Source organism: Cydia splendana, chromosome 2 (genome assembly GCF_910591565.1).
Source record: "Cydia splendana chromosome 2, ilCydSple1.2, whole genome shotgun sequence".
NCBI classification, from domain to species: domain Eukaryota; kingdom Metazoa; phylum Arthropoda; class Insecta; order Lepidoptera; family Tortricidae; genus Cydia; species Cydia splendana.
The window spans coordinates 20,824,131-20,851,163 of NC_085961.1; the positions used below are offsets into that span (position 1 = coordinate 20,824,131).

General features: G+C 37.8%; 1 protein-coding gene across 1 annotated transcript in view; it reads right to left on the reverse strand.

Moving 5' to 3' along the window:
- LOC134805222 (lachesin-like) overlaps positions 1–27,033 on the reverse strand; it is a 50,944-nt gene that overhangs the window by 15,663 nt on the left and 8,248 nt on the right. Inside the window, exons 2-4 of the mRNA XM_063778533.1 lie at positions 1,907–2,004; positions 1,119–1,326; positions 9–173 (exon numbers count right to left, since the gene is read on the reverse strand). Of these exons, the coding sequence (XP_063634603.1) occupies positions 9–173; positions 1,119–1,326; positions 1,907–2,004 (471 nt within the window). The remainder of the gene's footprint in view (positions 1–8; positions 174–1,118; positions 1,327–1,906; positions 2,005–27,033) is intronic.

Here is a 27,033-nt window from a genome sequence, read left to right on the forward strand (position 1 = left end):
TATCTTACTTTGAGTGTCGCTAAAGTTGGTAGCGGGCAGCAGGTCCCCAGCCTCGCGCCGCCAAACCACGTTCGGCGTAGGTACGCCGTGCGCCGCGCAGCGCAACGACACGTTGGCGCCCTCCCTCGCCACCTGATCGCTGCTCGTGGGGTAGTCCAAGATATCCGGCGGCACTAAATTTACATACTCAATAATTAGTATACAACCGCTCAACTACTGCCACAAACTTTAACCCCACTTCTAAGTTAATATGCTTACAATTTCAATACGGTTAACATAGTCAACTAATTTAGTTTAGTTAGTTTAGAAGGTGGATTGAAAAATGAAAAATCATTTATTTAGCACACATAAAACTATTTTTTACTACTTTTAACAGAAGTGAACATATCTACACGAAGACAATGTTGTATGCGTACTGCGATACTTTCATAAAATAAGTGTGAACAGGGCCAAACTAGTATCTTGGGCAACCAATTGTCAAATTACAAACAGGCCTATTCGGATTTCAAGATAATCACAAGATATTGAGACGATTTAGAGATCAACTAGATCTACATTAGATATCGACTAGATGTGACTTGGATATCTAAGTCATAACTTGTCGAAATCGTTCAAGAGGACCTCCAGAATCGCGGAAACGTCAAATTTGACATATCTATCTTACAAATATCTTTAAATTATCTGTATCGTAACTTGTTGAAGTCTAGTAGAAATCTAATTCATTTTCCGAATCGAGCCGAAAGCAAGAGAATTATGCCAGAAAATAAATACACCTATATTTGACCTTCGTTACTAGTAGTTAGTCAGTCTGTCAATATGATATTTTTTTATAGATTACTAGGTACTTTATATGGAAGAAAGGGTGACTTACGGAGGTAATGCATATTTAACAGGTTATTTTTATCTATTATTTATTTTCTCCATACACACGTGTACCACTGTATCAATTCAACAATTACACTCACGAACGACTTATTATGTGAATCAATACGACTTACGTTCAATTACGAGTAGTAGATATTATAAACAAGAACGTAATTTTGTTAGTTTTAAGAGGATTATGAGCGACAACGAATGCAAGTCAGTTACATCACATAGTAGGTATAACAGTTACGAACCTACAACGTCCAAGTAGGCAGTTTGGCTCTTCATAGGGTCGGTGTTAAGCTGACACATGTACCAGCCGCGATCCGCCTGTCGAACGTCATGTATGTGGAGGAACCACACCCTCCTGTCGCTGTGGTTAACAGCAATCCTATGGTTCTTGGTGATCACGTGGCCCGCAATCGTCAGGATAGTCTGCGTGTCCACGCGTAACCACGCCACCTTGCAAGCAAAACTTGTTAATATTCTACCAATCTAAGCTTTATTGAAACCGAATAAGTGCCCTATTTAGGCACGTCATTGCCTTATTCACGTCAAGGTCGAGATTGAATTCCAGATAACCGAGTAAACAACTGGGGCTTAGTTTGGTTACGTTATATTATTAAATTGAACTTATAGTCAGTAGGTACTGTAATAAATTAAACATTAGAAGAGATAGATATTTAGTAGGCATCAAATTGTAATTGAGAACTTTGTTTTGTTCTTAGTACCTACAACAAATAATCGTGTAACTTATGCCTGCAACTGGGTATGTAATAATTATTTATGGTGTTTACGACTTTATTTGTGGCTTTCCATTATGAAAGGGTCCTTATGCTTCATGTGCATAGTAAAGTCCACGTGCATAAGAGCATGTTTTATCTCATTAATACGTACTTAATAGGTAATACACAGGTCGCTGTTACGTTACGGTTTTCCAAATTCTTCCCGAACAATAAGTATTTATAAAGGTTATAATCGAACATAATAATCTTATTACAATCAAACACAAAATTAAATAACACTCAAACGAAGTACGAACCCTGTAAGATCCAAGGTCATTGACGACACAAGTGAAGACCGCCTCTCTTCCTAATGACACGGTCAAGTTGTTCAGGCTATCTTCAAAGCGGGGGACCTCTGTAACAATAACAAAAAGATCACTGAGCTTCCTGAAAAAGAATCTGCTACAAATAAGAGAATTTATACATTATATAAATTGAGTAATTTCGCTATACGTTTCGAATCAGCGGGAGTAAAGTTACTGGGGTAATACATATTTACTTAAACACAGAAAAACAAATGTTGCTTCTTCTTTTTCCGTAAGTCCCTAATGATACTGGAACCTGATTTCTGACTGTGACATTAATTAGCCTACTGATAATTATAGTATACGCCCCCGGCGTATAAGTAGTTATTGCCTGCACCAAGAATGTAGGTGATTGTTTGACCAACTATTGGAAACAATAAAATAAAGTAATAACCATAACCCTCCTTTTGCGTTGCCGTAGTCAGGTAAAAATACCTATAATTCATTATATTGCATTCTGTAGTGGTTACATAATTAAATTTACATCAATAACGCATCATAAATTGCAAGCCATTAGATAGAGTTCCCTTAATTAGCTAGATGTAATATTTGTGTAAAATTTACATTTTCATGTAAGTTTAGGATGAATAAGATGTACCTATAGGCTATAAGTCACCGTCAAAACCCATTATTAGTGAAAACGCGTTTTCCCTATAGTTCGTGAAAACTAGTTTTTACTTTTTGTCCAAAAATTATTTAAGTGTAAACTAGTTTCTAGGGTTTAGTACCCAAACTGTAAAAACGGGACCTTATCACTAAGACTCCTCTGTCCGTCTGTCTGTCTGTCCGTCTGTCTCTCTGTCACCAGGCTGTATCTCATGAACCGTTGAAATTTTCACAGATGCTGTGTTTCTGTTGCCGCTATAACAACAAATACAAAAAAGTACGGAACCCTCGGTGGACGAGTCCGACTCGTACTTGTCCGGTTTTTTACCAGACGAGGAACATTGCGGTTTATTAGGCGGGCAACAAAATTAGGACAACAAATTGCAAACGGTCCGATCTCTGTTTGCCTGCTAATTACAAACTGAAGAAATATTTACATTCAATTTAACAGTAAAATCACTAACAGGCTGCTATAACAAAAGCCGATACGATAACAAATAGGTATGCTATAAAAATATATACGATTCCGAAACCATCGGGGATTTATTAAGCTTTATATTTTTTATCAGCTTACTTTATTTTCAATTAAGTCTGCTTTGTATTTACTTTCGCATTATATGAACAGAGTTTGTTTAGGTGACCGTGCCGTATTAACCATTTACCGCATATGGGTCCAAATTTGGAACGTAATGATATTATAACCTCTTGGACTGATATAAGCGTCATCTGTTTTACTGAACTTGTAAGAGGTAGAAACTATGAATACTACTGAACGTTTTTTGTACTCGATACAGCTTCTAACTAGTTTGTGGTCCATATGACGTTATCTTTTCCACCGACGTCCGGCAATTTTACTTGCAAGTGTGATTGACTACGTTGTAATTAGCTTTTCGTTGTTATATTTAGCGCAATAAATAAATTTCCAGCGTTGAGTATTAGAAAAAAAAAGATGCCGCGAGATTTTACGGTAAAACATGTAAGCATTTATATTCAAATTACTAAGTATGATGTCGTCAAAGTTTGTTCCTGAAATGGAACAGTATGCGTTACAAGCTAGAAGGATTGGACTAATATGGAATATTATGCATTAGTGATTTTTTTATCAGTTTGACAAATATGGAACCTTATGCACTCAGGCAAGCTACTTCTTTATTTTATTTTTATTAAGTTAGGTACGTTAGCCGCATTACTAATAATCTGTAGATAACCGGTGACAGCTGGTAGCTACAGATAACCAATAACGATCAAATTATTTTACTACGTCAATGACAAACATGTATACGTTCCGTATGGTGGTAAGTGGCTACCATAGACTAAAGCTTACCAAAAAGTAGTATAAAAAGAATAAATAGTTTTTGAAATTGTAAGTGATTTTTTTAAACTTACATTTCCATACATATATTGCATACAGTTCCAAATTTGACCAGTTTAATAATCGGGCTCCGGTTAGCCACTAATACATAAAGTTCCAAATGTGGAACAAATTGTTATTTACTATTATTTTTAATTGGGTCGAATATAGATTTTTTCACAATTATTTTTATGTTAAATTTATAGTGTTTTATTACATATATTTAATTCGGGGAGAATAAAAAATCCATGCGGTAAAGGGTTAATGAAATATATACAATGTACAGTGTTTATGGTCCTCGCGAGTATTTTGCCGACTTGGGCTGAGCAACTTTACGACTAATGTAGGCAATTATGTTATTAACGAATTAATAATAAAGCTCTTAACCATTCAGATTCACCGAAATCTATTTTACTGAAATTTTGCCTTAAAATTGTAAATTAATATTTTAATTCACACCAAATAGCTCGATCCACGGCAGGTCAAGGCTAAAAATATCCAGATCGTTTATTCAGTCTGGTCGGCCTGGAATAATCGAAGTGTTCGCTCCTCCGAGGGCAAGACTGTTATTCTTGTTCATAAGCGAACTTTTTAGTTTCAGGCAAATCGTCTGTTCTCGGAAAGCAATGGGAACAAGACTCGGTCGATTCTGTTGAGTGTTGAGGCTAATTCACACTTAAATTTTGAAATCAAAGTGATAACATCTGAATAATGTCATTTTTTTTAATTCGCTCGTTCGACTCGCTTGCGCCAATACATGTACGGACAATACGAGCGAAATGCACGCGCGAGTGATAATTAAAAATGACATCATTTTGATATCAAAGTGTACGTTCGAATTGGCCCCCAGGCCAATATCCTCGGCACCGCACGGCCAGAGAACGTTATTGCTGACGCGGTATCGCGTTCACGCACGTACAATCCTAAGCATTTATTGTGCCTAAAGCAAATTTGCTTGCGGGTCGCAATATCCAAGTGAACGGACCCAGGGGTGCCGTAATGAACGTTTTTCTCTGTATTCCGAGAAGTCAATTTACTAAAGGTGTAATAAAGGCTAACGGTTTAGTAGCTTCTGCTGCGATACCTCCTCTTAGCACTAAAATTTTATTGTCGCATAATGTAATCAAATTGTGCATGTGCGAGGGGTAGTTGAGCTAAATAAGTCTTTACGACATAATCCTAAGGTTTACAGATAATCGATACCGATGGTAATAATTCTACCCATTAGGCGAAATAAATTGTTTTGACAGTCGTTTGTTTTACGGTCGGAACAATGGTTTTGTTGGATATAAAGTTACCGCGCGCGTATAAAAACGGCATAAGATTGAGATAGCCGGGAAGCTAATAAATTTCGTAACAACTTTTAAACCCACACAAGTGAATGATTTATAATACAGGAGGAAGCTACAAAAGATGATCTTTATCGTTTTATGCCTAAACCTCTTGGGACAATTTATGTCACAAATATTACCTCTCCTTAGCGTCTGTAAAACAAAGTTTAAAATGTTTTATGCCGGTGCTTAAACCTTGTCTGGCCATCCATGTCATAACACATTTATTACTTAGAAAAGTATTAGTATCAAGCCCATAGTTATTTCACAATAATGTATATGTACTTGTATTTTATTATGCGTTATGTTAACTAACACGGTAAACAAATATGTGTCAAAGCTGTTTATTTCAGGAAATTGTACCGAAGTTTTTGAGACAAGCATAGTTAACCTTTTGTGGACGGTTTTATTTTTCTTTATCTAATTCCGATGCTAATACAAATAGTAGGCCGCAAAGGGACATTAAAACTTACAACTTTATTTGACATGAGATATTTACTTTATAAGTATAAATTAATACGTTATATTCGATATAAATAAATTAGTTTACTCACATTATTCACTCACGGCAAGTTCGACTCTACGTGATAATTTTTTGAAGTTATACATATATTTGACCGTGGGATTGGAATCCTGCCACTACACAGATAGTGCGTTATTTAAATGCTAGGCGTATGGCGAGACGGGTCTTAATATGGGCGCGATCTAGTTGTGTATTCGGAATGGTTTGCAGTTTGGCGAGGATTAAGTTTCCGTAACATAGGGTATCCAAATATGGGCGTCAATGAGTTTCATATTGGTTACGTGAGCATTTTTTAACACTAAAGCTGAATTACTAGTATATGCCTAATAATTAATCATTTGTTTATTCCTTCAATAACGATTTGTGCAAAAAAGGGTAAAGTTGTTTTTCGCAGCGAGTGTTAATTTTAAGAGCGCTATTACATTTCGGCGTTGAGCGAGTTTAGGTATTTTACGCGCTGCGGCAGGCCGTGCGAGCTCAGTACGCCGATCCCTTTTACCACACTCGCACTACAATGATGGATTAAACATTCTTGATCCTTCGCGAAGCATATTGAAATCAACCATAACAACACTAACTGTACTTAACTTTTAAAGTTCTAAAACTGTTATTTGGTAAGTACGAAAATACTAAATGCAGTCAAATGTACATAGGGGCTGTTCATAAATTACGTCATCTATTTTTGACGATTTTTGACCCCCCCCACCCCTCAAATCATCCAAAAATCAAGCTTCGGATGAATCTGTTTCCTCCTACGTCATGTTACCATCATCCGATGTCCAGACCCCCCCCCCCCCCCCCACTCCTCCCATTTGAAACGACGTAATTTATGAATAGCCCCATACTCGTACTTATGAAGGTATATTACTCGAAAGAAATTATAGGTACCTACTCGCTTATTTACATGTTTCGTCATTGCATTTGGTACCTATAGGTTGTAAAGTTTGTATCAACGAGGGTTTAAAAACGAACTGGTACTGAGGATCTGATGATGATTAAGGTGGTCACGGATACCAATCAACCATGTAGTAACATGATTAGGCTCGTTTGATTCGTCTCAACAAGATCTTTGACACTGAAGATACACAGGGTCTGATGATGGAGCTGGAAGGTGGCCACGGGTACCAGTCTATCATGTCACTAAACAACTTCGTGTTTGGGCTCGTTTGATTCGTCTCAACAAGATCTTTGAGACAAGACAGTACTCAGGGTCTGATGATGGAGCTGGAAGGTACCATTACCAATCAACCATGCAACTAAACCACATCGTGTTTAGGATCGTTTGATTCATCTCAACAAGATCTTTGACACAAGGTAGTACTCAGGGTCTGATGATGGAGCGCGAAGGTGGCGACGGGTACCTGTCAATCATCATCAGCTCCATAATCAGACCCTGAGTAGTATCTTGTCTCAAACATCTTATTGCGAGGAATCAAACGAGCCCAAACACGAAGTGGTTCAGTTACATGGTAGACTGGTACCCGTGGCCACAGTCCAGCTCCATCATCAGACCCTGAGTACTAACTTGTGTCAAAGATCTTGTTGCGACGAATCGAACGAAGCCAAACACGAAGTGGTTTAGTTGCATGGTTGATTGGTACCGGTGACCACCTTCCGGATCCATCATCAGACCCTCAGTACTACCTTGTGTCAAAGATCTTGTTGCGACAAATCAAACGAGCCCAAACACGAAGTGGTTCAGTTACATGGTAGACTGGTACCCGTGGCCACAGTCCAGCTCCATCATCAGACCCTGAGTACTAACTTGTGTCTAAGGTCTTGTTGAGACGAATCAAACGAGCCTAAACACGAAGTGGTTTAGTTGCATGGTTGATTGGTACCGGTCACCACCTTCCGGATCCATCATCAGACCCTCAGTACTACCTTGTGTCAAAGATCTTGTTGCGACAAATCAAACGAGCCCAAACACGAAGTGGTTCAGTTACATGGTAGACTGGTACCCGTGGCCACCTTCCAGCTCCATCATCAGATCCTGAGTACTATCTTGTGTCTAAGGTCTTGTTGAGACGAATCAAACGAGCCTAAACACGAAGTGGTTTAGTTGCATGGTTGATTGGTACCGGTGACCACCTTCCGGCTCCAACATCAGACCCTGAGTATTATCTTGTGCCAAAGATCTTGTTGAGACGAATCAAACGAGCCCAAACACGAAGTGGTTTAGTTGCATGGTTGATTGGTACCGGTGACCACCTTCCGGCTCCATCATCAGACCCTGAGTACTATCTTAAGTCAAAGATCTTGTTGAGACGAATAAAACGAGCCTAAACACGAAGTGGTTTAGTTGCATTGTTGATTGGTACTGGTGACCACCTTCCGGCTCCATCATCAGACCCTGAGTACTATCTTAAGTCAAAGATCTTGTTGAGCCGAATCAAACGAGCCCAAACACGAAGTGGTTTAGTTGCATGGTTGATTGGTACCGGTGACCACCTTCCGGCTCCATCATCAGACCCTGAGTACTATCTTGTGTCAAAGATCTTGTTGAGATGAATAAAACGAGACTAAACACGAAGTGGTTTAGTTGCATGGTTGATTGGTACCGGTGACCACCTTCCGGCTCCATCATCAGACCCTGAGTACTATCTTGAGTCAAATAAATACATATAGAATGTCAGGTCGTTTCAAATATTTTTAATCCTGTCCGGTAGTTTATTAAACTGTACCATTATAAATTATAATACTATAAAAACAGTGCTAGGATCAAAGTCTCTCGTTGCGGTTTACACGCACACAGTATAGCGTTTTACACGGCGCCCGCCGCACACAATGATAAAAAACCTCGTCGTCGCCGTTGAAAATGTGCGGAGCCGGCCGACACACGTCCTGCCTCTACAAGCTCTGCCGCGGCACTGAGCTGGCGCAGCGCGCGTCATCGGTAATATAGAGTAGTTTTCAAAAAATTGCCAAAAAATTATAGAAGAATTTCATAAACACTAATGTATACCAACAGTATAAGCAAACGTTGCAGATTGCTTGAGTATGAAAATGACTTCGATATTAAGTAGATTTTCGTAGGAATTGACACTTGTTTCGGAGAGAAAATCGAGTTCGTTTTACTTTGATTTTCTCTTTCTCAAAGGTATGTAGGAAAAATATAGTTTGATATGCCTAAAGTACAGGGTATTAGTAATACAAAATAGCCAGGTTTAGCAGAGTAAAATTCTCAACATTTCCAAATAAGAGCTCGCCATTCAGTGCTTCACGGGGTTTTTCGGAAACGACCATCAGAAAAAAAATCATTACTAATTTAATAAGTCCTTTTTCTAATATTTACAACGATATTTATAAAGATAAGAAGACGCTTTTACTGGAACAAGTACTCATTGTTTCTAATAATGAGCGCAAAGTCCTGAATTTCGTCGACTAGTATCATCAATTTTGCATTATTTCGACTTTTCTTGTAAGAGCGCTCTTAAGTCCTGAACTATATTCGTTTTTTTAGCATTAGAAATAATGTAAACAATCTTGACGTGTCTTTTTATTGAAAAACACGTTTTAAAAATAAGTCACGGCAAATATGTAACAATTATGAATCTAATACGATCATTTATATTCTTCTGCTTTCATAAGTAATAGTTACTGATTTTTAAAAAGCGTTTTTCAATTAAAAGACATGTCAATGTCAAGATCGCTTACCTTCTTTCTAATGCTAAAAAAACGAACTATAGTGAGTATGTGCAATAATCTACATTTGTAGGGTATATATAATGTAATGTAATGCCGCACTTTTTAGATGGGTAATTCTATTTATGAATGTGATAGTTTGGGATATTTAAGTAGGTATATAGGTTTCCTTTTATTTCTCTATTTTTCAGTTTGCTTTCACTGATTTAAAGCTGTTAAGTTATAATATAGTCTTATTTAATCTTAATTTAATTTTAAAGTAAGTAGTTGCAATAACGTAAATTTAGCTTTGTTCAGATATTCTTTTTTATTTTATAGGTATATGTGTTTAATAAAAGACCTTCTTCAACATAACTTTTAAATTATATTAACCACAGCTATGCCTATTTTATTAATTTCATTATTAATATGTATGAGAGTTAGCAGCGAAAACTAAATTCGATACGTTATATTATAATTATTAAGAAAACGAAAAATTCAAACAAGGACCATAGCGGTGGTTAATATAGGTAGGTACCTACTACCTACACAAACAAACAAGACAAATTAACCTGTCCTCACTGTCCGCAATATTGCCTGTTTTCTTGCTGATATATGTATACCCTTATTTGAGCCTATTGTCACAGTTAAAACTGTTGAAATAGGTATTTCAAGAAAAGTGCCAATGCATATGTAGTTGCATCAATAAAAAAGTCGTGTTTTCACTTGATTTCGGTACAATTATTCATTTATTTCAAATAAATAAAAGAGAAACAAATGTATTGCTGCAAGGATGCAACTTAAATTAAATAACACATATTTAATCCATAGGTACTTAATAACTACAAACTCTTAACTGGAGACATACGAGACACACAGTGCCGAGCATATAATACATCTGGATATCGTGATCGTACCGATTCCGGCACGATTAATCTCAATTTATTAGGGCAATACCCTTCAAAGGGCGTTGCATCGCAAACAATTTCCGTGACTCCGCGGGGAATTATATGGGAGGGCAATATTTTCTCTTTACAATGACAGTACAACAAGGCAACGCTTTCAGGCAATGACTAGTGCCGGGGGTGAAATAAATATTTGCGTATCGCAGCGCGGCGCCGCCCGCGCTCGCGCCGGCTGCCGCTGCGTCTTCAGCGGGCGTCACGCGATCTCCCAGCTCAATGAAAGAACGATCGATGCTTTTTCTGCAAATTACGGGCACACACCACGCCCAGGTCCAATCTACTCTGTAATTTTAAACCTGCTTCATGTGAAATAGTGATAGAACGAACGAAATAGCCGGGAATTAGTTGCGTTATCAGACCCAAGTAACAATTTGTGGTTCTATAGTAGTCGATAGAACGTTTCCCAAATACCACCTAAGGTCCTATAAAAGACCAAAGAAGATTGTATAAAGCCGAAATGGCGCATCTTATGTGCCATTCAGTGATGTAGTAGACCTGTAGCAGTGTCAGTCGTGACGTTTTAGGTCTATAAAAGTGATGTGATGATCACTTTGTGCTAATTTGTTGTCAGTAACGCCATTATAGTGTTAATTTATACTATAGTGGCATTTGAGATTCCATTATAGTGCTTGTTTTATACTATAGTAGTATTTGAAATTGTATTATAGTGCTTTTTTATACTATTGTAGAATTCATAGTTCCTTTACTACGAAATTTGGTATCAAGTTTTCCATCAACTGTTGTGAGTGGTTTTGTTGTGTGTTTACTTCACAAAAACGGTACTAAGTAAAATGGTGATAAGTAAAGACTTTATATTAATATGCGCCATTTAGATGTCGGATAATTCGGTCCTTAGTGCAAAAAGTATATGGGACGGAAGTTTTACCGTTAGAATAGTATTAGTTTAATGAGGAATTTTAAATGCCCCCTCGATTTATTTATGTTTTTAATAAAATAATTTAATAAAATAAAATGATATTCACCATAGTTACTACTATACAGCCAAGAAGTAAATCTGACGCTTTTATAGGCTAACTCTAGAACTTACGACGAAATATTCACCGCCATCATGATTAAAATTAGGGTTCCAAAAGAATTTTGCTGTGACCCAGTTACACCTACAAACTCTTTAGAGAGATATAGGACTTTTTTTTAATTTAGATGTAGTCATTACTGTTGTTTCCTTTTTCAGTGTGATTGGTAAAAAAAATGTGCTAATAATCGATGTCGATAAATATCTAAACCGTCACGATTTTATGCTTGTATTAAATAATTGATGATAAATCTCACCTACAGTCACTAATATCACTGGGGTCCATTTTTATCAATTCATTAAAATATAAAAATATTTTGTACAGAACCACATTATGTCGCTTAGGTCTGAACTTATATAAGCAAGATATAAGTAGCCATTACAGATCAAATTTATCATTTACAAGTAGTCGTTTTCTACCTTTATGTATCTAACTCGGTTTATAAAAGACATAAAAACTCAACTATAACGCTGTTGTCTTTTAAAAGAAAAAACAAAACCACTATACAACAGTTTTGTGATATAAAAGAGTCATTGTGACGTTTACAGCGATGAGATATAATAGGGATTTAAAAACTACTAAAGCGCTTTTTAACGCTATAAATATGTCCCAAAAACGCTACTATAGAGCAAAACAGTTCTATAATAGTATTCATATGACTACTAAAGTATTATGTACTATAGCAGTGATCTCTAAAGCCACTATATCCTGAAATCGTTGTATAGCTGGGTTTTTGTCACTGTTAGAACACAAAACTATAGCGGCTAGCAGGGAACCTTAATAGCGCAAACTACTAAAGTATTATGTACTATAGCAGTGATCTCTAAAGCCACTATAACCTAAAATCGTTGTATAGTTGGGTTTTTGTCACTGTTAAAACACAAAACTATAGCGGCTTGGCAGGGAACCTTAATAGCGCAAATTAGTTGCATAAAAGTGATTCCAAATACTATTATACAGTAATATTGCTCTATAGTGGTTATATTTGAACCTGTTATAGTACACGCCTATAACGGCTCTATAAAATGATGAAATAAACCTTTACATCAATTGCTTATAGAATATATTAGCTGTATAAGCCTATAGAGCAAAAAGGTGTTGCCAAGCGCTTTTATACGACAGGTGGTCACCTCTGAAACCTTAATACGACATCTATACAAGCTTTTAGCGATAAAAACTAAAATTATAGGACTAAAATGTTACTTGGGGAATAACAGTAACAGAGGAAAAGTAGTAAACGGGAGGTCAGTAACTACAGGTTTTAATACTTGCAATAACTACTTGAGTAAGTGGTTACCCTCAAGAAAGTTGTTCAGATAAGAAGTGACGTAGACTATTTAAAATATTGAGTAAGTAACAAATTTGCGAGCGATCGGCGTGATTCGCAACTTTTCGCGCAAGTTAGCCGCAACTTGCTGAAACTTTTCAGCCGTGTTTCCGAACCTTATCGCCCGTAGAAGTAACAAGCCGAGATAAATGAAGTTGAGTTGCTCTTAATTTAATGGTTGGCCGGAAGTTTTGGGGACGTGACCGGATGGGAGGGGCCGCTCCATCCGTACAATTATTATCCAATTATTAATAATATCCAGTCATGTGGGGCACTTGGTAACTTCTTGGGCGGGTAGGTTCTACCCGTCTAATACTTTTGTTTTTATCCGACTGCCGCAGGAAGGTTATTATTATATAAAACTTATGTTTTTGAATAAAGGGGCCATTATACAGATAAGCTTAAGGCTAATTCTGTTATAAGTCTAACAACCTATACGGGTTAATGGATTAATATACTTAGGTATGTAGTTCGATTTTTTCAGATTCTGAATTAACTACATATTTATTAAGGTTTTGATCTTGTTGTCTTCTTCAATCATCTTTCACACTTATAAATGTGCGTGAGATGCACTTCGAGCTGTTTACTTACAGTCAGACTCATGGTTTATTAAAATTATAACAAATTTAAATATCACCTGTTGGCGCCGACATGTATGTTTGAAAATTGTTTGGCTATTTTATTTTAATCTTAGTAATTTGGTATGAATTTTATTTAATCTGGAGCAAGAAAGTATGCAAGTAAATAGGTATTGCCAGAATCATATTTAAAGCATGCTAAGAAAACTAAATGCATTAAATTTTCTTTGCCGAATGTTAAACCAGTCGATACTAAGATACTTTTGAATAATGAATGCTTAGAGACGGTAGATAAAGCACTGTTTCTTGGTTTAACATTGGACAAAAATCTACAATGGAGTCCTCAGATAAGAACACTAGCAAACAAATTAAGTTCGGCCGCTTACGCTGTGAGGAGAATTAGACAATTGACTAATGTTGAAACAGCTCGCCTTGTTTATTATAGTTATTTTCATAGTGTAATGTCATATGGTATTCTGGTTTGGGGCAAAGCAGCTGACATACAGACTATATTTGTCTTACAAAAGAGAGCCATTCGTTCTATATATAATTTAAGGGTGCGTGAATCATTAAGAGAACTTTTTAAAGAAATTAATATTTTAACTGTAGCTTCCCAATACATATATGATAGTATTATTTATGTTGTTAAGAATCTAGACTCCTTCACTAAGAATTCTGATGTCCATAACTATAATACTAGAAATAAAAACAAGCTTGCTATCAGAAAGTTTCGTGTTCGTAAAGTACAGAAGTCATTCGTTGGGCAATGCATTCATTTTTATAACAAGTTACCTGAGGATGCTTTAAGATTACCCTTTCCAGCTCTTAAGAATTACTTAAAAAAGTCATTGATGTTGAAGGCTTATTACAGAGTCGAGGACTACTTGACAGACAAACATGCATGGTCCAAACCAGAAACTGTAATAACGACAAGTAGCAATTAAAAGCATTGTATTTATGTGTAGAGTTAAAGGTGACTCAGCTCAGGTAAGAATGCACATCAAATTGTATGAAAGCATCTCATAACAATCAGTCAGATTCATATAATATGTATTCTCATTTCTTTTATTGATTTTATTTTCATTTCCTTTTGTAAGAATTTGATATGTTTTCTGAAAGAGCTACGTATTTGTATGATGTTATGTAGTCACTATGATGGGATGTAAGGGAGAACAAATATCATCTCAGTGCTCCCACCAACCTCACCTGCTCGTGGTGCATCCTGCCAGACAACAGACGAGGCTCTGGACCGACTGATGGCGGTATAACCATTTGTAAACAAGCGTAGCAAAATCCAACAGACCAGTGTCGGGCAGCAGTGACACTGGTGCGATATGTTACGCTCTGCGATCGCCAACCCGCCTGCCCAGCGTGGCGATTATGGGCAAAGCCTCCATGGAAGCACACCAAAGACCACGGCCCCCAGTTCCCGGTTGCCCTGTCGTCCGGGACCATGGCGGCGGTCTCGGTAACGGTAGGGTAGGGGGTGCGAAGAATCGCCGGGTGACGGAAGGCCGCCACAAACAACTGACCTTGGCGACGTACAACGGACGCACGCTACGGCTGGATGAGCACCTGGCACAACTCGAAGAAGAACTCGGAAGGATAAGGTGGCACATTCTGGGACTATGCGAAGTCCGAAGACAGGGGGAGGACACAGTAACCCTCGAATCGGGCCACCTTATGTACTTTCGAGAGGGAGACCAGCTATCCCAAGGTGGCGTAGGGTTCCTGGTAAACAAAGCCCTCTGTGACAACGTCGTAGAAATGTCGAGTGTGTCGAGCAGGGTTGCGTACCTCGTAATTAAGCTCAATGAGAGATACAGCCTCAAGGTGGTACAGGTTTACGCACCGACCTCGACACACACGGACGAAGAAGTGGAAGATATGTACGATGACATATCGAAGGCCCTACATCGCACCACCAAGGCCCACTTCAACGTTGTCATGGGTGATTTCAACGCTAAAGTGGGAGTACAGAATTGCAGCGAGTCGGTAGTAGGATCCCATGGTTTTGGTAGCCGGAATCATAGGGGGCAAATGCTTGTCAACTTCCTCGAGAGAGAGGGGCTTTTCTTGATGAATTCGTTCTTCAAGAAAAAGCCCCAAAGGAAGTGGACATGGCGGAGCCCCGATACTATGACAAAAAACGAGATCGACTTCATCATAACCGACAAAAAGCATATATTCAGAGACGTCTCAGTGATCAACAGGTTCAACACCGGTAGTGATCACCGACTTGTTAGAGGCTCTCTGAATATCAACTATAAGCTCGAACGTGTCCGTTTGATGAAGTCCAGGCTCCGACCTAGCCTGCTCCAAACCATGGTAGGATCTGAAGCATTCCAGTCGAACCTGGAGAACCGATTCGCTGCCGTGGAAACCACAAATGCCGTTGACATAAACCAGACCCTCAAGAATGTGGTTGGAATCCTCAGGGATGAAGGTACGAGATTTTGCGAAGTACAGCGTAAAGCCGGGAGGTCGAAGCTTTCGGAGGAAACCCTCAGGCTCATGAAGGTACGACGGGAAGACCCACCTGCCACTTCGTCAGAGCGACGGGCTCTAAACAAGAGGATTGGCAAACTAGTACGACGTGACCTCCGGTGCGCCAATACACGCTTCATTGAGCAAGCGATTGAGCAGAATCGGGGGTCAAAAGTTTTTGTCCAGTCCCTTGGAAGAAGCCACCTGACGAAGCTGACCACAACTGGTGGGGCTGTTGTATCGTCCCGGTCGGGGATTCTCTCTGAAATCGAATCCTTCTATGGCCAGCTATACGCTTCGCATGCATCTCAACCAGATCCCGAAAATGAGGATTCTAGAGCCACATTGATCCGCCACTTTACCGAAGACTTGCCAGAAATCAGCACTGACGAAATCGAGATGGCCCTCAGACAGCTAAAAAATGGAAGAGCCCCCGGCGAGGACGGCGTTACAACTGAGCTTCTGAAAGCGGGAGGCAAACCTGCACTGAAGGAGCTCCAGAACATCTTTAACGCCGTTCTCTTCGATGGGAGAACTCCAGAGGTGTGGAGTAGGAGTGTTGTCGTGCTGTTCTTCAAAAAGGGAAATAAGGCCCTATTGAAGAACTACCGACCCATTTCGCTACTAAGCCACATCTACAAGCTGTTTTCGAGGGTCATCACGAACCGCCTAGCACGAAGACTCGACGAATTTCAGCCACCGGAGCAGGCCGGATTTCGAGGAGGATACGGCACCATAGACCACATCTTCACAGTGCGGCAGATTATACAGAAGACTGAAGAGTATAATCGGCCCCTGTGCTTAGCATTTGTGGACTATGAGAAAGCCTTTGACTCCATTGAAGTTTGGGCTGTTCTGGATTCCCTGCAGCGATGCCAAGTCGACTGGCGATATATCCAAGTGTTGAGATGTCTGTACAACGCAGCTACCATGGCCGTCCAAGTCCAAAACCAGCAGACTAAGGCTATCCCCATGCATCGTGGTGTGAGACAAGGGGATGTGATTTCCCCCAAATTGTTCACAAATGCATTGGAGGATATGTTTAAAACGCTCGACTGGAAGGAACATGGTATTAACATTAATGGCGAATACATCTCACACTTGCGATTTGCGGACGACATCGTCATCATGGCTGAGACGTTGCAGGATTTAGAGCATATGCTGACCGGTCTAGCTGATTCTTCTCAACGCATAGGTCTCCGGATGAATTTGGACAAAACGAAAGTTATGTTCAACGAACGTGTTGCTCCGGGACCTATTGCAGTACAAGGGGCTGTTCTCGAGGTTGTTCAGGAATACGTCTACCTCGGGCAAATACTGCAGTTAGGAAGGAACAACTTCGAGAAAGAGTCGAATAGAAGGATACAGCTGGGCTGGGCAGCATATGGGAAGCTGCGTCGAGTCTTCACGTCATCAATCCCACAAAGTCTGAAGACAAAAGTCTTCAATCAGTGCGTCCTACCCGTGATGACATACGGAGCCGAAACGTGGACACTCACGGTAGGACTGGTCCATAAATTCAAAGTCGCTCAGCGAGCTATGGAAAGGGCTATGCTCGGAGTCTCTCTGAGGGATCGTATTCGAAATGAAGTCATCCGTCAGAGAACTAAAGTCGTCGACATAGCCCACCGGATTAGCAAGCTGAAGTGGCAGTGGGCCGGTCATATTAGCCGTAGAACCGATAACCGTTGGGGTAGGCGAGTTCTGGAGTGGAGACCGCGCATCGGCAAACGTAGCGTAGGACGCCCTCAGACTAGATGGAGCGATGACCTTCGCAAGGCGGCTGGCAAGAGCTGGATCAGAGTTGCCGCAAATCGTGCTCAATGGCGTGCAATAGGAGAGGCCTATGTCCAGCAGTGGACGAGAGTAGGCTGATGATGATGATGATGATGATGATGATGAGTCACTGAGTATAATTGCATGAATTCTATACTAATTTAAATTGTATTTTTCTTAATTACTCGTAATGCATGTTAATTATAAGATGTAATAATGTTTTGAAAAGATGTGTCCCGCCGAGTTTGTTGCCGGTCCCATATTGGGATACCCTCCTCCAATTGAGGGGGGATTTAAATCTTCTCGGGGCAGAGGTGTACGGTTGGAGCCGGTAAAGATTTATTTGACGTTCATAAGCGCATTGTAATATGCCTACTTGAATAAACTATTTTTTATCTTTATCTTTATCTTATCTGCAATGTTCCAATGGAAAAACCAGTTTAGGTTACATCACAAAATAAATATTTTCAAAGTGTTCTTATACTAGACACGTTAAATGTTTAGACGAGCAATTCTTGTATATATATATATATATATATATTTCGGAAACGACTCTAAAGATTTCAATGAAATTTTTCTATATGGGGGTTTTCGGGGGCAAAAAGTCGATCTAGCTAGGTCTTATCTCTGGGAAAACGCGCCGTTTTGAGTTTTTTTACGTTGTCTCTTAGGTAGGTAGGTACAATTAAATAAATAATAATACGCGTGATTGCTTACAATTACGAAGGTCATAGGTCATAATAAGCGAATTATCACTAAAATGGTAGTAATTCCTCTTTTAATTTCTTGGCTGGCCATAATATAGATTTAGACCAGCTATCTCTGAGGAGATATTATAGTATCTACAAATATTTGCCTTTTAAACTGAAAAGAAGGAAGTATTATCAAAATAAATTTATTTATTACTTAGCAGCACGTAATAAATACTGGTAGCGCCCATTTAAGCAAGTATAAGTAAGTAATACAAATCTAGCATTACGCCTACACCAGCCTACCCTATTTGTCATATCGTGTAATAAAACTTCATAAATTAATCTCCACGAAAATAAACGAATATTAAACATCGATTCAAAAAGACGCGTAACGTTTAAAAGCCCTTTGGCATATTTATCTTGTCGCATTCGTTTAAATCCGAAAGTACATTAGAAAAGCGAGACCACAAATAGTCATCAATAATAAAAGAGTAGCTTACGTTTCCTTTGTTTGAGAATTGAACGGTTGAAGGTATTTTGTTCCCTCGTGTTTCACTTACAATGTTACGGGCTTCTACATAATTGTTGTAGGTATATGTAGGAGTTTGTGAGTGAGTGAGACGAGGCGTGTGTGCACTAAAAGCTCGCGCCGCTAAGCCGGATCAGGTGAACGAAAGGGTTGAAAACAATAACAATTCGCAGATATACTCGTACTTGTCACATTGTCTCACCGCTTTACATCTGGAACTTCCTGTGTGAGACACGTGTACGCATAACAAGAGAATCCAATAAAGAACCGTAAAATGGTCCTACTTTGCTCCAATATTTTCTCCACTTTAACGAAATTTTGAATATTTTTTAAACGTTCATTATTAAATATTCAGACGAATTGAAAACTAAGAAGAACATCTTATGTCACATATTTTATCGGTAAATCAACTGTATGAAATGTTGCTTTATATAAAACGAAGCTATGAGGAATAAGGAGCACTATATACCCATTGTTTGGGGTATTTTTGCTCCTACCTATAGTTTACTTAGCGGTGCAAAGTTACCCCATTATGCGCCAAATTAATAGGCCTCGCCCAAAAAGAGAGATTAATTTTATTACTAACGTAGCAAATTAATTAAATAAATAAATAAATACCTCTAGACTAAGTGTGAGCTGTAGGTTAATTTAATCCTTAAACAGGTTGTGTATCTATAGGTAGGTACCACATAACAAATGTTTTTTTTTTTGACGAGCAGAGTAAATACAACGACCGCAAAATGTCATTGCCGTAAAGTCTATAAAGTGGGTGATTTCCGAACGTAAAAAAATGAAAGGTGTCATTACAAATTTCTTTGACATTTTAGTTGTCAATTTCAAATCGACAATGGCCGTTTTTGTACGTTTCTCCCGCTATAAAAGTTCGCTACGCCGAAAAAAAATCCTGTAAGTATTTTGTGTTGTATTTTTTTTGGTAGATTATTAGCTAATGTATGTGTAGTGAGTCATAATTTACCTTAGTTATTGTTTTCTGATAAAATATTCGCTCTAAAAATGTGGGGTTCGTATGAGCCCTCTGCCCGTTTGGGGCATGTTCATGTGGTTTCTAAGTGGCCACTGCCCTGCAGGGAGTTTACATGAAATTTAAGGGTAAGATTTATTAGTATAAATGAACCTTCATAGTACAAAAGTAATATATTTTCCTTTGGTTTTTAAATTAAATATTGATTCAACGGTCAATCTTACGAGCCACGACATCGGCGCGAGCCAAACAAGTGCTGGCAGTTAGTGCATTTTGTAACGCAAGTGTAAATGTGATATGCACGTGACTTACCCTTAAAACTACTCGGTATGGCTAACAAGGCAGTGGCCACGCAGTGGCCATATAAGGACCATGTAGCACCATTGTTAACGGGCAGTGGGCATATAAAAACCACCGGGATTTTTTTATTGAATCTTCTTCAGTCGGCCCCTCAATACTGAGGATCGTGACATCATATCCATTTTTATTGAATAAGTGATGATAAAAAAAAAACAAGAAATTAATTTTCTTTTAAAACTATTACCTACCCGAATCAGTAATCAAAAGTAAAAAATGCGTCAGGCCTGTTTAAGGGTTAAAAATATTACACTTACCTATGTAGGTACCTACACGTTTAGATTTAACTATGGACTCCTCGGGATTCATGGTTAAATCTAAAGCGGCATCTGTCAAAGTTATAAATTAATTATGTTCATTATTAAATATTCAGACGAATTGAAAATTAAGAAGAACATCTTATGTCACATATTTTATCGATAAATCAACTGTATGAAATGTTGCTTTATATAAAACGAAGCTATGAGGAATAAGGAGCACAAGATACCCATTGTTTGGGGTATTTTTGCTCCTACCTATAGTTTACTTAGCGGTGCAAAGTTACCCCATTATGCGCCAAATTAATAGGCCTCGCCCAAAAAGAGAGATTAATTTTATTACTAACGTAGCAAATTAAATAAATAAATAAATAAATACCTCTAGACTAAGTGTGAGCTGTAGGTTTTTAACCCTTAAACAGGTTGTGTATCTATAGGTACCACATAACAAATGTTTTTTTTTTTGACGAGCAGAGTAAATACAACGACCGCAAAATGTCATTGCCGTAAAGTCTATAAAGTGGGTGATTTCCGAACGTAAAAAAATGAAAGGTGTCATTACAAATTTCTTTGACATTTTAGTTGTCAATTTCAAATCGACAACAAATGGCCGTTTTTGTACGTTTCTCCCGCTATAAAAGTTCGCTACGCCGAAAAAAAATGCTGTAAGTATTTTGTGTTGTATTTTTTTTGGTAGATTATTAGCTAATGTATGTGTAGTAAGTCATAATTTACCTTAGTTATTGTTTTCTGATAAAATATTCGCTCTAAAAATGTGGGGTTCGTATGAGCCCTCTGCCCGTTTGGGGCATGTTCATGTGGTTTCTAAGTGGCCACTGCCCTGCAGGGAGTTTACATGAAATTTAAGGGTAAGATTTATTAGTATAAATGAACCCTCATAGTACAAAAGTAATATATTTTCCTTTGGTTTTTAAATTAAATATTGATTCAACGGTCAATCTTACGAGCCACGACATCGGCGCGAGCCAAACAAGTGCTGGCAGTTAGTGCATTTTGTAACGCAAGTGTAAATGTGATATGCACGTGACTTACCCTTAAAACTACTCGGTATGGCTAACAAGGCAGTGGCCACGCAGTGGCCATATAAGGACCATGTAGCACCATTGTTAACGGGCAGTGGGCATATAAAAACCACCGGGATTTTTTTATTGAATCTTCTTCAGTCGGCCCCTCAATACTGAGGATCGTGACATCATATCCATTTTTATTGAATAAGTGATGATAAAAAAAAACAAGAAATTAATTTTCTTTTAAAACTATTACCTACCCGAATCAGTAATCAAAAGTAAAAAATGCGTCAGGCCTGTTTAAGGGTTAAAAATATTACACTTACCTATGTAGGTACACGTATAGATTTAACTATGGACTCCTCGGGATTCATGGTTAAATCTAAAGCGGCATCTGTCAAAGTTATAAATAAATTATGTCTAGCGTTTTGCAGTAATTATCTTCTGACGCAGCGGGTACGCCTTCGCTATTAGACAGTATTTATTGACAGCTCGCATTAAGAAACTTCAAGTACTAGTTACGTACCGAGAAACAAGTTAGCTAGTCTCGTTCGGGTTGTTAAAGTGCTCTAGTGGCTTAAGTTAAAGTCAGTAGTTTTAATCGGGGCACCAGCTGCATATTTTAATTTGATTTCAATTCAACAAAAAACACGATAAATATTCTGATGGCCATAAATTTTAATTAAAAACAGTGAATCGGACCAGACACTTATCAGTCAATCATCATATACCGGGTGTGGCCTGTAACATGAGCAAAAAATTAAACTGTAGGCTGTACTCCTCATACTGACCAACATTTGTTCAGCGACTTTTAAAAATAACTTGTGGTTTGATTTTTATTACACTTTAATGTTTATTCTAAGACGCAATGTATTGCGAATTTTGTTATGTTTAAGGCGTGACAAGCAACGTCAATCACACTAATATGGCGTGGCGATGGCGTCCATTGAAGATAATATTTATTTTGTATGAAAAATAGGGAGTCTAAATACTTCATAATTTTTAAAAGTTGTTGAACAAAAGTGTCACCGTTTGAGGAGTACAATCTATGTTTTAATTCTTTGCTCGTGTTACAGGCCACACCGTGTATATAAAATCGAAAAACCAGAACGAGATAAAAAACGAGCGAAGAAGCGAGATGGCGCCTTACAAATTTCTAAAAAAGTTTTTGACACGTATCTCGAATACGACGCACGTATGATAAGAAAAAACTGTTTAAATCTATTATCTAGATATGAGAATAGAACTAGAGCATAAAAACTATCGCTTTCGATGCGTATTTAATTTACAATAAGCAAAAGAAAATTTCATAACAATCTTCATTTTACGATGATCGACCATTTTCGGCAACTCTCGGTTAGTTTCGTTTCGGTGGTGGTACAGACAAAATTATTTGATGTGGTGCTACAGACATACCCAATGTTTATGTTTGTCATGTTGGTATACAGTTATTGCGGCGTTTTATTACACGAAGTAAAATAAAAAGTGCTGTCAACCTCAACCTTAGTCTATCTATAACCATACGAGTGACTTAAATGCCATAAATGACTTATCAATCAATAGTCTGCTCGAGGTACGGAAAACGGTGAAAAATATAGAAAATACTCCTAAAAATACGTGTGATACCTCATTAGATTCGTAATGATGTCTAGAAAAATGTATTCGAAGCGTGTATTAGCACACAAATAATTACAAAAGTTATTAACAAAAAAAGGGAGAAAAAAGTAGATTTGTCTTATTTCCCAAATATCTCAAAAAGTATTAATATTTCAGAAACCAAAATTAATATTATAAAAGAGGAGGATATTTCGAATCAAACATTCCATACTTGCAGAACTGTATTTCCATTATTTATACTTCTTTTTCAACGCTGAACACAGCCCTCCGCGCCTCATTTTCGAGAAACGCGCGCGGCGTGAAAAAGCCATTACGTAACATTAAATATGATTTTAAAGACATTCAATATTGATTGAAAAATTTAAAAATAAATATGGTGTATTTAAAACATGTTAACAAATGTACTACTTGTATAATTTTTAAAAGTTATTTTTTCAATGAGTTATGCAATTGTTAATAAACAAAATTTTCGCGAAATTCCTTCTTTATGGAAAACGAAAATAAAATGTATAAATAACTATTGTAAAATTTTCTCGCTTTCTAGAGACCTTCTCATATACATGCTTAATAAGATCACATTATAAAAAAATTAATAAAGTTAATAGTTTGCTTAAAATAAGTTTTAGAATAACATAGAAGATTGACGTAGAACGAAAAATCAAGGTATAATTGTAAAATATAAAACAATATTATAACCAAACTATTAATTTTTTCAGAACTTTTATAGCGTGATCTTATTAAGCATGTATATGAGAAGGGCTCTAGAAAGCGACAAAATTTTACAATAGTTATTTATACATTTTTTATTCGTTTTCAATGAAGAAGGAATTTCGAGAAAATTTTGTTGATTAACAATTGCCTAACTTGTTGAAAAAATAACTTTAAGATAAATTTATACAAGTATTACATGTGTTGACATATTTTAAATACATCATTTTTTTTTTTAATTTTTCATTGAACATTTAATACCTTTAAAATTATATTTAATGCTACGTAATCGCTCTTTCACGCCGCGCGCGTTTCCCGAGTATGAGGCGCGGAGGGCTGTGTTCAGCGTTGAAAAAGAAGTATAAATAGTGGAAATACAGTTCTGCAAGTATGGAATGTTTGATTGAAAATATCCTCCTCTTTTATAATATTAATTTTGGTTTCTTAAATATTAATACTTTTTGAGATACTTGGGTAATAAGACATATCTACTTTTTTCTCCCTTTTTTTGTTAATAACTTTTGTAATTTTTTGTGTGCTAATACACGCTTCGAATACATTTTTCTAGATATCATTACGAATCTAATGAGGTATCACACGTATTTTTAGGAGTATTATCTATATTTTTCACGTTTTCCGTACCTCGAACAGACTACAAATTAGTATTATCGTATGATTATCGTGTTAATAATTTGTATTATATTATTTTAAATTTCTTTTTGAGTTATATTATTCAGATTGACTTTCACGGCTTCGGCAAACATTGCCATTCGTCCGGGGAACGGGCTGCCGAGATGGGCCAAAAATATCAGTTCAAGGGATGGTGCCCGTAATAATGTATGTGTGATAATGATAATTATACTTTAATGACTTTACAGATATAACCAATTCGGGAACTGTTTTCTCGCGTAATACGATACGACTCGACCAGGTAGGATTTTTTCTTCTTGCTGAACAGTCCCCATCAGATATATCGGAACGGCCGAGGTATTCACAAATATCTGAACAATATAAATTATAATGTAGTTAAAGTGCATGCTCAGATATTTTGGAGCTCAAGGGTTGCTCAAAATCTGCTCAACCTCGGCCATGGCGACTGGCGAGAGCTATCGCAAGGCCGGGAAACATGGCGTGATCTGGTGTCGGAAGCCAGGACTCATTTTCGGTCGTTGCGTCACCGTAGCCGTCGTAAGTAATATCAATATCCAGACAGGGATATGGGGACTATTTACGTTTGTATGAAAATGCGATTTATGGGCGGTGGTCGTACATATTCGTCTTAAGGCGGAAATTAATCTAATGAACGTTTTTGCAATTGGGCTTATAAAAATAAATAATAATTTTGGGTTAGCATTTGGATCACGCATTATAAGGAGGGGCGGGGGGAAGGGTGGCATTTTATAGGAGTTGGTCACCCCTTTCAAACGACACCCGATTTGTGTCTAGGAGACGCGTAGTTTTTTTTTTTATAAGTGTTTGAAATTACGTGTGACGGAAGTGACGGAACGAAATACAGTGCCAGAGTCACCGTTAGGTACGACGACGAGCGAAGCGAGGAGGAGTGTTAGGTATCTTGCGTTCACAACACACCCGACTCGCTGTCAAAAAAGAAATACAGTTGTCAAAAACATGTATACGGACAAAGTGCTCAAAAACATGTATACGGACAAAGTCCAAATTGGTTACCCTTTCGTACGCTTTGGTTGTTTTATTGAACATAACCTCAAAAAATAAAAAAAATATTTTCGTGGTAACTATTGATTTCCTAACTTTGGGGATGTGTTCGGGGGGGTTCCTACTCCCTCCCCCTGCCTATAATGCGTAATTCAAATGCAACCCCATAATTTTATGTTGAAACAAGTTTTAAATAAATATCTACGTAGATGAAAAAATACAATCTTGCCTTTTATCAAATCACATCATTTTTTGAGAAATTTGCGAATTAAGTTATCCAAATATCGGTTACAAATAAGAAGTCCCTATCACAGTTATAAACCCTGGCAGGGTTCAATACATAATAATATCGGTATTTAACTAAACATAAGACAAACTCTTTATTTCATTTACGCGAGCGGAGCTGCGGGCCCGTCTAGTATTCTATATTAGTCTACATCATTATGTGAGAATAGTGAGATTTCTTCAACCAAAAACGCCACTTTTGACACTGACAGATCAGATCCATAACCAATCAAGATCTAATTCATAACCTGTTATTAAAATCAGAATACACCTGTAAGTCAGATACGGATTTCAATATAAACCACGGAAACGAAAAACCGGGCAAGTGCGAGTCGGACTCGCCCAACGAGGGTTCCGTACTTTTTAGTATTTGTTGTTATAGCGGCAACAGAAATACATCATCTGTGAAAATTTGAACTGCCTAGCTATCACGGTTCATGAGATACAGCCTGGTGACAGACGGATGGACGGACGGACGGACGGACAGCGGAGCGGAGTAATAGGGTCCCGTTTTTACCCTTTGGGTACGGAACCCTAAAAAGTAGTAGTTGTAATAATAAGTAAAAGGCGCAGAGACAAACAAATAAAAATACCTACCTAAGTAAAAATAATTTTAGATGGATTTTGGAATAAAAACCTAAAGCATAGATTATGGAGTTGGTAAAATGCCGCGAGTTGAGCTCCGGGACAACCCAATGACAAACGTTTCATTCAGAGATTGTAGAGCATCTTCATAAAACGGACGTAGAATAAACGGATACAAATGGTAAGAAATTTGTTAGGATCCCGACTGAGAAGTCAATTTGATTCATTTTTGCAAGGTATACGAATTCTTTTTTACATTATGGTAGCTTTTTACCTATAAAATACTCGACATTATACAGCGCGGACCATAAAGGACGACTCACACTAGAACGGCCCGGGTCCGGGCCGTGGCAAACGACACTTCATTTTCTATGACGGATGACCGGTGATCACGTGATGCTTTCTATGGAAAACGAAGTGTCGGATGGCTCGGCCCGGACCCGGGCCGTTCTAACATGAGTCATCCTTAATAATATACGACTCAATAACTCATTAAAATAGGCTCAGTAGGTACTTTTATATAAAGCGTGCATCTTGTTACTCTGTAAATCATGTAAATGGGAAATTAGCAACAGGCATGAAATTTTTCGAAGATGTTAATCGATTCTACTTCCCAGGTTGCAGTCTAAAAGTAATGAAAAACAAGGTTTTCTTTTTTGCTGCCATATAAAGTGCGTTTAAGAATATCTATGTAGGTATACAACTATACATAGTTGTTATCGTTGCTATTTTTTTTTCTCGTTATAATGTAAATAATATAAAA